We start from the raw sequence: 12,328 nt of genomic DNA on the forward strand, positions 1-12,328 counted from the left end.
TGTACCCTTAAGATGTGCAAATGCATATTTAAGGTTTGACCATTTCTTTGTATGTAAATTTTACATCAAAAGAAATAAACCATAAATATTTAACTATAGTTAATGATTTATACATTGAAGTACTTAGGGAGACAAATAATGATGTCCAGTCTACCCTGAGATGCATTTTTTAATTTAGGTAGACTAAGGAATGGATAGAGAGGTGATAGATGGATATATGATAAAGCAAGTATACTAAAATGTTGAATATACAGGTATTCATAGTAAAAAAAATTCTTTCAGCTTTCCTATATCTTTGAAAAATTTTTTAATAAAATGTTGAGGGAAAAATCAATAGGAAAGGTGATCTTCTGCTGTGCTGATAATGACCTATTTTTTTCTTATGTGAGTCCTGGTTACACAGGGTGCCTAGTTTGTAAAAATTCATTGATCTGTACATTCATGTGCACTTTTCTGTATGTAGGACATAGTTTAATAAAAAAAAAATTTAAGATCAAAGAAAAGAAGAAAGAAATGCTTCCCTGGGTTAAATTTTAAATTTGCAGAATAGGAAAAATCCAGTCTAGATTTTTACATTCTTATTAGTTTTATTCAAAATTACTTGTTCCTTACCTCAGTTTTAGTCATCTCATTTCAATACTTAATAAATGTGCCCCTTTAGATATAAATACATTTGAAGGGCGCCTGGGTGGCTCAGTCGTTAAGCGTCTGCCTTCGGCTCAGGTCATGATCCCAGAGTCCTGGGATCGAGTCCCACATCGGGCTCCCTGCTCCGTGGAAAGCCTGCTTCTCCCTCTCCCACTCCCCCTGCTTCTGTTCCTGCTCTCACTATGTCTCTCTCTGTCAAATAAATAAATAAAATCTTTAAAAAAAATAATAAAATAAATAAATAAATAAATAAATACATTTGAATATATTAAAACTGATAAGATTATCACTGTTCTTCAAACCGTTACCTCATGAATTTCTATTACATCACTTTGGACAATAAGTTGTACAAAATAGACACACAGATACTTATTTAATGAGAAACAACTCAACATTAAATTAAGATTAATTTATTAATGTGTTTAAACTAGTGTCTACACAGAACTCTCTTTGATAAAGGAAGCCATTTTCTCTTATAAAAACAATGTATAGATACAAATTTTAAATAAATATTATTTTAAAATATCTTTGTAGTCACTTACAGGAAATACAGTGCAGAATGTATAAACTACAGTGAAGTTGTACTATTACTATTAAACAGGTGGATTATTTACTATTTTTCCTTTGTGAAGAAAATTGTGAATATGCAATTTAATTAACTGAGATTATACTCACGGCTTAAAACTGGAATGGCCAAAATAGATCTTGAGGGAATTAATTTGGCTTGCATTAGGTCCTGGTAATGAATGGTCTTAAAATAAAATAAAATGGTCATTTATGTTAAAATACAAGTGATGGGAAATAAAAATTTTATTTTATTGGCTTCTTTTAAAGAATATAGTGATAAGTACCAGAGGCTACTGTTTTCTGTCTTTTAAATCCAACTAACTTGGTTCTCTGGATACCAGTCATGATTTCAGTTACTTTGATTATTACCTAATACTAAGGATTAGAACTTTGTGATTCTACTACAAAATGGTTCACTATAAGAACCTTTGGTCAACATTATAAAAAAATGATGTTTTGGAATTTGCAATAGTTCCAAAACCTAACATTTAAACCCAACCATGGCAAGCGATATACCAATGCGAATTTCACCATACAACCAACTTTCAATTAATAGTAATCAGAAGTTACATTACTATCACAAATAAAATCCACAGATAAAATTAAATCTTCATTTTAGTTACCACTCCACCAAATCCTTGACCACAATTCTAACTGCATAGCACAATGGAGTTACATTGATTTTACTCAACTGACTTTTATTTTCTACTCAGGTTGAACAGTTCATGAGTAGCCAAGACAGAGCAAAGTGAAGAATCAAAACCATTCATCTATAAACAAATGAAAATTCATTATTATACTTCTCAGCTTTTAACAATTCTAAATAGAGAACTAAATTGATTGGGAGATGTTATGCCTTCATTTAATACAAGAAAACAAAGAGAATTAACATTTTCTTTAATATTCTCACATATTTTCCACCTACAATATGTATTTTAATTTTCCCACATTATAATATTGATGAATATAGCTCTAGGGGAGTGTTCTACTTTATGAGAAGACCCCGTGGTTTGCCATAATGAATACTGTTACTTACACTTGAATAACATGAGGTTCATTTCATGGACTCCTTACTATAGTTGGCACACAGAGTATGAAAATCAGTCCATTTTGCTATCTGAAATTGTGCCACTTGTTTTAAGGAATAAGCTCCTAAAAAACAGTCACAATGTACCTATGCCTTTAACAATAATGTTTAATATTAATGATATTAATTAATGATTATTAATGATTTTCTATTATTTTTACAAAACATAAAATTCAGAATGAAAGTTTCACATCACAAAGTGCGCCAAATAATACAACGCTTCTATACTTCTACTTTCATAAATAGTAAGATTGTGCTTTATAAAGACCAAACACCAAAGGATTTAATGACAAGTTTTTAGGACATCATTAATTACATGCCACAAACTCTTTGCCTCCAAATTGTTTAAAACTGGACCCTAAATTAGAGTCAGCAGTAGGTATCAGAGGTGAGTCCTTTCAAACACATTACAGTGCTTACCTGCATCATCTTCTTCTTCTTCAATAGCTTCAATCTCATCTTCATCATCTTCAAAAGGAACATCCAGATTTCTTCCCATTTTTATACATTTTGGATGAACAGGATCTGCCGTGCCAGTATTTAGATTTTCTAAAGACTGAAAGTTTGAAAGAAATCTTAAAAGCAAAACCATTGACAGTGTCGTATCTTTTTCACCAAACACAAAAGAAGTATTATTAACAGAACCTACAATTTTGTTCAAAGCTGGCAGATGTGCAACCAATACCACAAAAGAACATGTGTGCTCTAGTTTAAACATGTGCTCAAGAATGGTTTCTAAGGCACAAGGCCAAAGATGGAATACTTCCAGCATAAACAGTGTTCGTTAATAGCATATCATGAACTGCCCGTGGGGAAAGTTATCAAAATTTTGAATAAAATTTGAATTTAAAACTTTTTTCCTTTATCATACGTCAGTGTTTTCAATTGCCAAGAGGTAAATGTGGGCTTTACTGTTATTTTTGTAATGAGTTTCTCCATATCACGTGTCAGCATAAGATTTAAATAGTAAACAAGCAACGAATGTGTTTTTTGTGAATTATGTGAATTTGTTTACGTGAATTATGAAAACAATAAAAGATTCAAATAATTTTAGGAATGGATTATTACAAATGTGAATAAAGTTGCTCTTTACTTTGGCTTGATAATATTGGATTTTTTCCCCTAAATGAAGATAATCTATTTAAAGAACATTAGTATATTTCAAAATTGTTTCATCTGCATAGTTTTTTACTGAAAAGAGACAGGAAGAATTATTAAACCACAGTTCTCATTTTCTCTTTTTATTTAACCTCCCATTTAATAAACTTGACTTTAATGGTTTTCTAAAAAGTGTATTCATTTCAGGCCTAGAAAAGAAAAAGAGTGATTCTGTTCCTCATTCTTTATTCAAGTCAACAAATATACTTAGAAAAGCATTTTGAAAATAAAGTTCTCTCATATGGGCATCCAGATTGCCTTCTAAGAGGTTCAATATACAATGTAAGTTTGTGGAAGTCTGCAAGTGTCCTATAAATGTGCTACTTGAACAGCACTCCTCAGAGAAATGGCTAATCGATGAAGGAATATGATTTAGTATTTATGTCCTATTATTACTATTAGCTAATATTTATTAAACACTTAAGAAATACCAGGCTCTGTACTAAGCTCTTCACAAATAACACCTTAAATAATAACAGCTGTTAACTGAGTATCAAAAGGACTAAGAAACTTGCCCAAAGTCACACAGCAAATACATGGAGACGCTGGGATGTGAACCCACATCTAAATTCAGAATCCACATTCCTAATCACTCCCCACTACTCTCGTTCAAAACAAAGTAACAGGAACCTAATCTCATTTCATAAGAAAAGAACAAAAATCACATTGACCTAAAGATAAGGAATAAAAAGCACAAATAATGATGAACTTCTGTGTTTTTCTTCATTTTCAATTTGAAATTTAAGCTTTTCTTTCTTATTGTCCATCCCTGGTTCACACCTGGCAAAGAAACTGGACGATGGATGTAGTGGTAGAATATACATAATTATAAAATAATACTTTCATAATAAAATAGGGGTAAATGAAATAATTTAAAACATTAGAAAATTACATATAATAAATATATCCATAGTAACTAAGATCAAAAGAAGGAAAGAAGAATATTGAATGTATAACAACAGAACTCCCAAATAAAAGGGGATACACATGGATGGGAAGAAAAAGAAACCTATTTCAAGAGCAGAGGGCAAAATCACTACCAACATTCCAGGAAAAGATTTAAAAGAAGTGACCTGACAGGAATATGTCTTCTAATATAGAAAAATTAGTATACTACTACTAAAACATTATTCATAGGCCATATAAAGATGTAAACAAATATGAAATGGAAAATAAAATCTAATGGTTACATAAATGATAGTAATCTCATTGTGGGGGACATTTAGAATTAGGTAATATTTTACATAATTAAGTGTCCTTTTTGAAAAGGAAGTAAATTTCCATAACTTCAAACATACCTTAATCATCTCCATTTCTAAATCTTCATCACTTTCAATTACATAAGATAGATCCTCTTCATTATCCTTGGAAGATAAATGCTTTAAAAAAATTATATTTTGAACATTAGTTTTCCAATATAATTGACTCTATACACCGTTTTCTAAAAAATAAAGTTCCTATATACTAAATATCTTTAGACAACTTCCTCTTCTTCTCTAATAGATAAATTTATAATACCTGTTTATATGTTTTTATGAGACAGAGATAGAAAGGAAAACAGGGTAGTAAGAAGAGAAAGGAGAATAAACAGAAACAAAGAATCAAAGAAAAAGAGAAAGAAAGAAATATAATTGGAAAGACAGACAAGAGGACAAACAGACTTGATATAAAGCCTACAGAGAGTACAAAGTGACAAGTTCAACAATGATTAAACAATATCAAACTGTGTGTCCCAACTTGAGTACAAGAACCTCTTTACCATGTTGAAAAATTCTATTCTATTCTATCCTATTCTAAGAACAGTTGTTCTCTTATATCCACTAATTTTAAAAAGATCACAAAAAGCTCCTATGACTGTAATAATAGCTCTAAATAAATCACTATTTTACAAACAGCATCTATATATATTTGAAAAACAATGTCAGATAAGTTATTTATTCAGCTATTGCCAATGTTTGGATATGAGAAAACTTTACAATAATTTGGCAATCCCCAGGAAGTAAGTGTCCAACAGCATGAGACCCCTGCATAAAAGAAATATAGAAGGATCCCAAAAGTCTAATCTTTAAATTGAAAGTAGGAAAAGGAAGCATAGCCATAATTAATCTGCAAAAATCAAGTCTTAAAAAAGGATAGCGGAAAGGGAAGAATGAAGGGGGGGAAATCAGAGGGGGAGACGAACCATGAGAGACTATGGACTCTGAGAAACAACCTGAGGGTTCTAGAGGGGAGGGGGGTGGGGGGGTGGGCTAGTGTGGTGATGGATATTAAAGAGGGCATGTACTGAATGGAGCACTGGGTGTTATACGCAAACAATGAATCATGGAACACTACATCAAAAACTAATGATGTGATGTATGGTGATTAACATAACATAATAATAATTAAAAAAAAAAGATTTTGGGGCACCTGGGTGGCTCAGTCGTTAGGCATGTGCCTTAGGCTCAGGTCATGATCCCAGGGTCCTGGGATCGAGCCCCACATGGGGCTCCCTGCTCTGCGGAGAGCCTGGTTCTCCCTCTCCCAGTCCCCCTGCTTGTGTTCCCTCTCTCGCTGTCTCTCTCTCTGTCAAATCAATAAAATTAAAAAAAAAAAAAAGGATGTTATTTTATTTATTTCTTTATTGGGGGGGGAGCAGAGGGAGAGAGAGAATCTTAAGCAGGCTCCATGCCCAGCATGCAACCCAACAAGGGGCCCAATCTCACAACACTGAGATTATGACCTGAGCCGAAATCAAGAGTCAAGACACTTAACTGACTGAGCCCCTTAAAAAAGGATTTTAAAATAAGTTTTATCCAAAGAGGAAAAAATTCTTTTACTTTTTAAATAGGGTCTTTAATGAGTAAAAAAAAAAATTGCTAATTAGTACACAATAAAAATGGCAATAATTGGGATAAAAGATGACAGATCATGAAATCCTGATCATAATTCTATATTATTATATGAAAAATACTGTCTTAAAATGTATACCTAATAAGAAATTTTCAAAAAGTTAAAGGGTGATGCAGACATTAGCAAAAGATATTTCCTAAAAGGGAAATCTGTTTTACAAGTGGTTGGCATGAGAATAGTCTGAAAATCATTTTTAAATAAAATCTATTTATATACTGGTAGAAGTGATTACTAATATAGTTACCAAACAGAGAACTTCTCAAATACTAAGACTTTTGATTGACATTAGAAAACTGAAGAGGGAAGAGGGAAATAACCCTATTAAATAACTTCCAAATTTGATTTTAAAAACTAGTTATTACAAAATAAAATGTATAAAATGCTACCAAATATGGGCATCATAGGTAATTTTCTAAACTAATGAAAAACAAATGAGATAAAAGAATACAGCTATATGATGTCTCATTTTATGGTCTGTCTTTACAATAAAAGAAACACAAAGATTTCTCTAATAAAACTTCAGTATTTTAAAAAATATTCTTGGGCGCCTGAGTGGCTCAGTTGTTAAGCGTCTGCCTTCGGCTCAGGTCATGATCCCAGGATCCTGGGATCGAGCCCCGCATCGGGCTTCCTGCTCCGCGGGGAGCCTGCTTCTCCTCTCCCACTCCCCCTGCTTGTGTTCCCTCTCTTGCTGTGTCTCTGTCAAATAAATAAAGAAAATCTTTAAAAAAAATAAAAAATATTCTTAACTTAGCCAGGAGAAAAACAACCTCACAAATAAACTATTCAGAACATAATAATTAGAAATCTAAACATGAAGTTGACAGATAATATAGAATGCTTCAAAACAATCTATTAAGAAAAAAACGTAGGTCACTGACTCTCCAGATAACAGTAAAGGTTAGTGTCAAGCAAAAACACTAGTTTATTAGAAACCCTCTCACATTAGTAAGTAAAGAAAATCTTGTATGAGGAAATATAACTACTCCCAAAAATCAAGTTTGGAAGAGTTAACACTAGTAGGTATATAGGAAATCCACAAAAAGCCAAGGTATCTATTACATAAAAATAGGGAGAAATACTAAAATAGTAAAGTACAGCAAATATGTACTGGCACTTTAAAATCTTTCCATTACAAAACCATTAATTTGTGCTTATTATACTAAGTCAAAGCAGCAAACTATAACTCACAAGCCAAATTCAGCCCACTTTTTGTTTTTGTTAATGAAGTTTTATCGAAACACAAACAAGCTCATTTGTTTACATTTGTCTATAGTTGCTTTCACACTAAATTTTTATTTTTTTTTTAAAGATTTTATTTACTCATCAGAGACAGGGAGAGAGGCAGAGGGAGAAGCAGGCTCCCCGCTGAGCAGGGAACCCAATGCGGGACTTGATCCCAGGACCCTGGGATCATGACCTGAGCCAAAGGCAGACGCCCAACCATCTGAGCCACCCAGGCGCCCTCACACTAAATTTTTAGACAGAATTGAATAGTAACACCAGAAAACATGTGATTGATCTGCAAAGCCTAAAATGTTTACTGCTCTTTCACAGAAAAAAATCAGCCAACCCCTACTAATGAATAAAAATTGTTTTCTATTCTATATTTTTAGTACCTCAGGAGATTTGCAAGTAGCATCATTAAGAAATTTTTCCTGAGCCTGCTGTTCCAAAATCTGGAGTTCATGTTCTGTAATATCTAACGACATCAAACAAATTCTTTCTGTGTTCTCTTTCAACTTATTGCCTTCTTCTAATCCAGCTTCAAGTCCATCTTCTTCTTGTTTCACTTCATTTTGAAGTACATTTCCTTCATCGTGTTTTATTAAATTATCAAGTGTTGTGTCCCATGTCTCATCTTTAACTTTAGTAAAACTTTTATGTTCTCTAATTTGTTTCTGTTGTACTCCATCAGCAGTTGGATCTTCCAATGGTAAAAACTGAATGGTCTCGGTAGAACCAGGTATCATCTTCTTCAATGAATACAGATTTTCTGAAATATCACTTAATAGTTTAGAAATCCTAAAAAAATTAAGAAAGGGTAATTCAACTTTAACTTCAATAACTACCAGCACAGTTGTAATGCTTTCTAATAAGTATAAGCTTTCTAAATTGACCTTCATTTAAAGGACACACTGGATTACAGTTATTTTTCATTCCCTAATAACCAAAATATGCTTACAGCTGTTGGCTACTCTCTAGAACAGCAAGGTACTTCTGCATTCAACTTGTACACTTAGTAAGTATATATGCTTATACGCTTGTTCACTTGTATGTTTCCTAAGTGTCAGTAGTGTTTGGTCACAGACTAATTCTTTATGCCAGATATACTTTTTGTGGTAATTAATTTAATTAAATATGTCAAATTATGATACATGACCACCAAAAAAAAAAAAAATTAAGCTGAACATGTTGAAAGACACAGCAATTTCCTTTTTTAAAAAAACTTCTGTCTGATTAACTATAGTCAAAACAACTATAAAAGGAGGAAAAATCTTAAAAACTCCTAGGACTCTGCCTTTAGATTATTTCAAGTGTCTTAAGTTTTCACTCCATTTTAAAGAAATTAAAACTAGAAATTGCAGATGATACATTATGGGTGTGCCTTAAACAAGAACCACTTTGCAAAATTCCAAAGAGCAGTCCTATATTTAATGAAAAAACCATGATAAATATCAAAATATTGGGAAACAAATATACACTAATATATTAAGTTACCATGTTTTAACTGATTCAATTTGCCAATCAATTACTAGTCCCAACTGTAACATATAAGAGTGTTTATGTTATAATTCAAAAACGATGCTACTGTGCATGTTCAATAATCACAAAACCAGACACATATTCTTCAGAACAGAAAAAAAAATTCCCTTCAGTGCCCAAATGTAACAAATAAGAAAATATGGAGAAGTTGTTTATGAATAAATATGATATGAATTTCTTAACTCCTTAATTGTAATTGCTAATATAACATTTTAACTAAGTGACTTTATTTTTTATTTTTTTATATTTTATGACTTCATTTTTTTTAAGATTTTTTTTTTTTATTTGAGAGAGAGAGAACATGAGTGACAGAGCACGAGTGGGGAGAAGGGGCAGAGCTAGAAGGAGAAGCAGGCTCCCCACTGAGCAGGGAGCCTGATGCAGGGCTCGATCCCAGGATCCTGAGATCATGACCTGAGTCGAAAGCACAAGTTTAACCGACGGAGCCACCCAGCACCTCTAACTAAGTGACTTTAAACAGCTATTTATAACAAACCTGGTTAACTGCAAAGGAAAACCACTGCTAGAGTGTAAAATAAAGCATACTATCTGTTGGTTAAAGGGCTTACTAAAGCAATTTTTAGTTACTTCATAAAGTACAAGTTCGAGGGAGAAAAGGGAATATGATTGAGACATTTTTCCAATTTAATTAACACTTTTGTTTAGCTCTTCTAATTCCTTTATACTGAAAACAATACTTCATAAAATCCAACATGACTTTTAAAGTTTTATATTGATGATTCAAATAAAAATTTGATCATTTATGGGCAGACTATCAAAAATGCTGAGTTGTTCAGTCATACTCATCTACCCCTTCTAGAAGGTTATGCAGTGTATTAATGTAGTGCATAATAAAAACAACAAAAAAGTAAAAAGAAAAAAAGAAAAAAAAAAATGCTGAGTTGTTTCATGATTTTTTTCCACGCTAAAAATAGCACCAAAGTTGTGCTCAAGGTGACAAGTCTACATCAATACAAACAAAATCAAATCAAAATTAATTTAAAACCTAAAAACTCACTAATTCTAACATTCCAAAATTCAAATCTGATAAAGAACACTCAGTATTTATTATACACAGGTATTCAAATATAAGACCTGTACGTAAATACTTCAGTAGGAATGCACAGGAAAGTTGTAACACATAAACACAGTGACAGTGATGTACAGATTGATAAGACTGTAAGGGCCCATTTATTTTGTGCTAACATCGGAGAATGACATGTCTCATGTAAGATAACTATTTACTCTAACAAATATCAAAGGCTGTCTTTGGTAAAACATAATATACTTTTCCTTCTTTCTTAGGATTGTTATTATGCATATTAGTAGCCTACAGAAAGCCTCAGCACCCAACAGAATGTTAAGTATATGACAGCAATATAAGAGATGTGTAGTGAATTTAAATCAATGAGTAATACTGTACAATCCAATAGCTTACAGGTCCACTGAAGCATACAGCTGTTCCCTTCTGTAACAAAACTCAAACTACTTTAAAAGTTCTCAGTTCTAATTTTTACACTTTTGTACACTCTTTCTCAGATTGCCAACTCTAACTTCTAGCTGTGGTCATGTGCATACCATTCCTTATCAATACCTGCTTTTCATTTTAACTGGATATCTAAGCTTATCAAACTGTATCTATAAATGAGAAGCAAATATGCTCTGAATGTCCCCTCATGCACTCCACTGGAAATGCAGTTAAATGAGTTGAACTCACGCTTATGGCATGTATTTTAGCATTCAGAATGCTAAATGTATTTAGCATTTTTTGTTCCTCTCTGGTTTTGAGGAGTGATTTGGTAAATTAGGTATTACTGTAGGCTTCTTACAAAGAACCTGAAATAAATTTAACTAGTCCTTGTTTGACACTGAAACTTGACAAGATCTTTCTTTACTAAAAAATGAATCCAGTTATTTCCCATTCTCAAGTTTTAAGAAAACCTATTTAGCTTTGTTATTACAAAGCAAAGCATTAAGCAGACATAATTTACATTCAATAGTTTAAGTGCTAGAACAAAAATCTGAAATACATGTAAACATCACATAAAAGTGATTATTTTTCTTTCACAGAGGGAAAAATGTAAAATTGAATATGAAATGGCTTTATTGTTACCTATCCCCATTTGACAGTTATGTCTTTCAGAAATTCTCGGTTACATAAAAACTACTAAAACAAATTGCTAGGGGGGAAAAAGGACTTTGAAAAAGAGCTGAATCATCATATTTTGAAATATCAGAATCAAAATTTATCACAATCTCAACCAAAAAAAATACACTAACACTGTATTTTGTCAGAATCAGAATTCTGTTTCAACTAACTGCATGACATTCTACAAAGTATTTTTGCCTCAATATATAACTATATTGTAATAAGTCCCTGTTCAAGAGCATTCCTGCTATTAAAGGAAGTCATTCAGCAATTAAGGCTAGGGAAAGGCCTGGTTCCAGAGTTAGCTACAAGGCACTGGTAATCCAATGTCTATTAATCCAAATATCTCAAATTATCTAGGGCTTTAGCTATAAAATGGCATTTAAAATCTGAATGCCTCTTGTTCTAATAGTCTAGTGATTACGTAAAATTCCTATTTATAAAATCAGATAAAAACCCAAAAAATGAAGCTACTAAATATAAAAGTTGTTTTTATTTATACATTTTAGGTGACCAAACCATGAATATAATTAAATGAGAGATGCCCATAACAAAAGAAAAAGATAACTTTGAATCTAAAATATTTTCCTTTCTGTGGACATCTGAATTTTATTTTGCCTTGTTTCATAAAACATCCTACAAAGCAGATAAAAAAGCCTTAAACTTCTTAATGGGCAATTTAACAACTGGAAAGATATTTCTCAAATTTATAGATCAGTCTACGTGCATGTACTGAAGCAAATTTCTATCAGTCAACCCACATGAGGCTGACAGCAGACTTGTCCACAGAGACCGGGCGGGCGAGAAAGGACTGGCATGACGTATTCAATGTGCTAAATGGGAAGAATATGCAGCCAAGAATACTGCATCCAGCAAGGCTGTCATTCAGAATAGAAGGAAAGATAAAGAGTTTCCAGGACAAACAAAAACTAAAGGAATCTGTGAACACTAAACCAGCCCTGCAAGAAATATTAAAGGGGATCCTTTGATCAGAGAGAGAGCTCAAAAGTAACAAAGACCAGAAAGGAACAGAGACAATCTACAGGAACAGCGACTTTACA

General features: G+C 32.4%; 1 protein-coding gene across 9 annotated transcripts in view; it reads right to left on the reverse strand.

Moving 5' to 3' along the window:
• The window catches only part of WRN (WRN RecQ like helicase), a 154,894-nt gene that overhangs the window by 88,714 nt on the left and 53,852 nt on the right, over nucleotides 1-12,328 (reverse strand). For all 9 annotated transcript variants that reach the window (XM_064585580.1, XM_064585576.1, XM_064585577.1 and 6 more), the window contains 4 exons: nucleotides 7,972-8,377; nucleotides 4,759-4,839; nucleotides 2,723-2,858; nucleotides 1,324-1,399 (listed from right to left, as the gene is read on the reverse strand). In XM_064585580.1, coding sequence (XP_064441650.1) covers nucleotides 1,324-1,399; nucleotides 2,723-2,858; nucleotides 4,759-4,839; nucleotides 7,972-8,377 — 699 coding nt within the window. The remainder of the gene's footprint in view (nucleotides 1-1,323; nucleotides 1,400-2,722; nucleotides 2,859-4,758; nucleotides 4,840-7,971; nucleotides 8,378-12,328) is intronic.

This window comes from Mirounga angustirostris, unplaced genomic scaffold (genome assembly GCF_029215605.1).
Source record: "Mirounga angustirostris isolate CCGP_5_RB_7025 unplaced genomic scaffold, mMirAng1.0.hap1 SCAF_2, whole genome shotgun sequence".
Lineage (NCBI taxonomy): Eukaryota > Metazoa > Chordata > Mammalia > Carnivora > Phocidae > Mirounga > Mirounga angustirostris.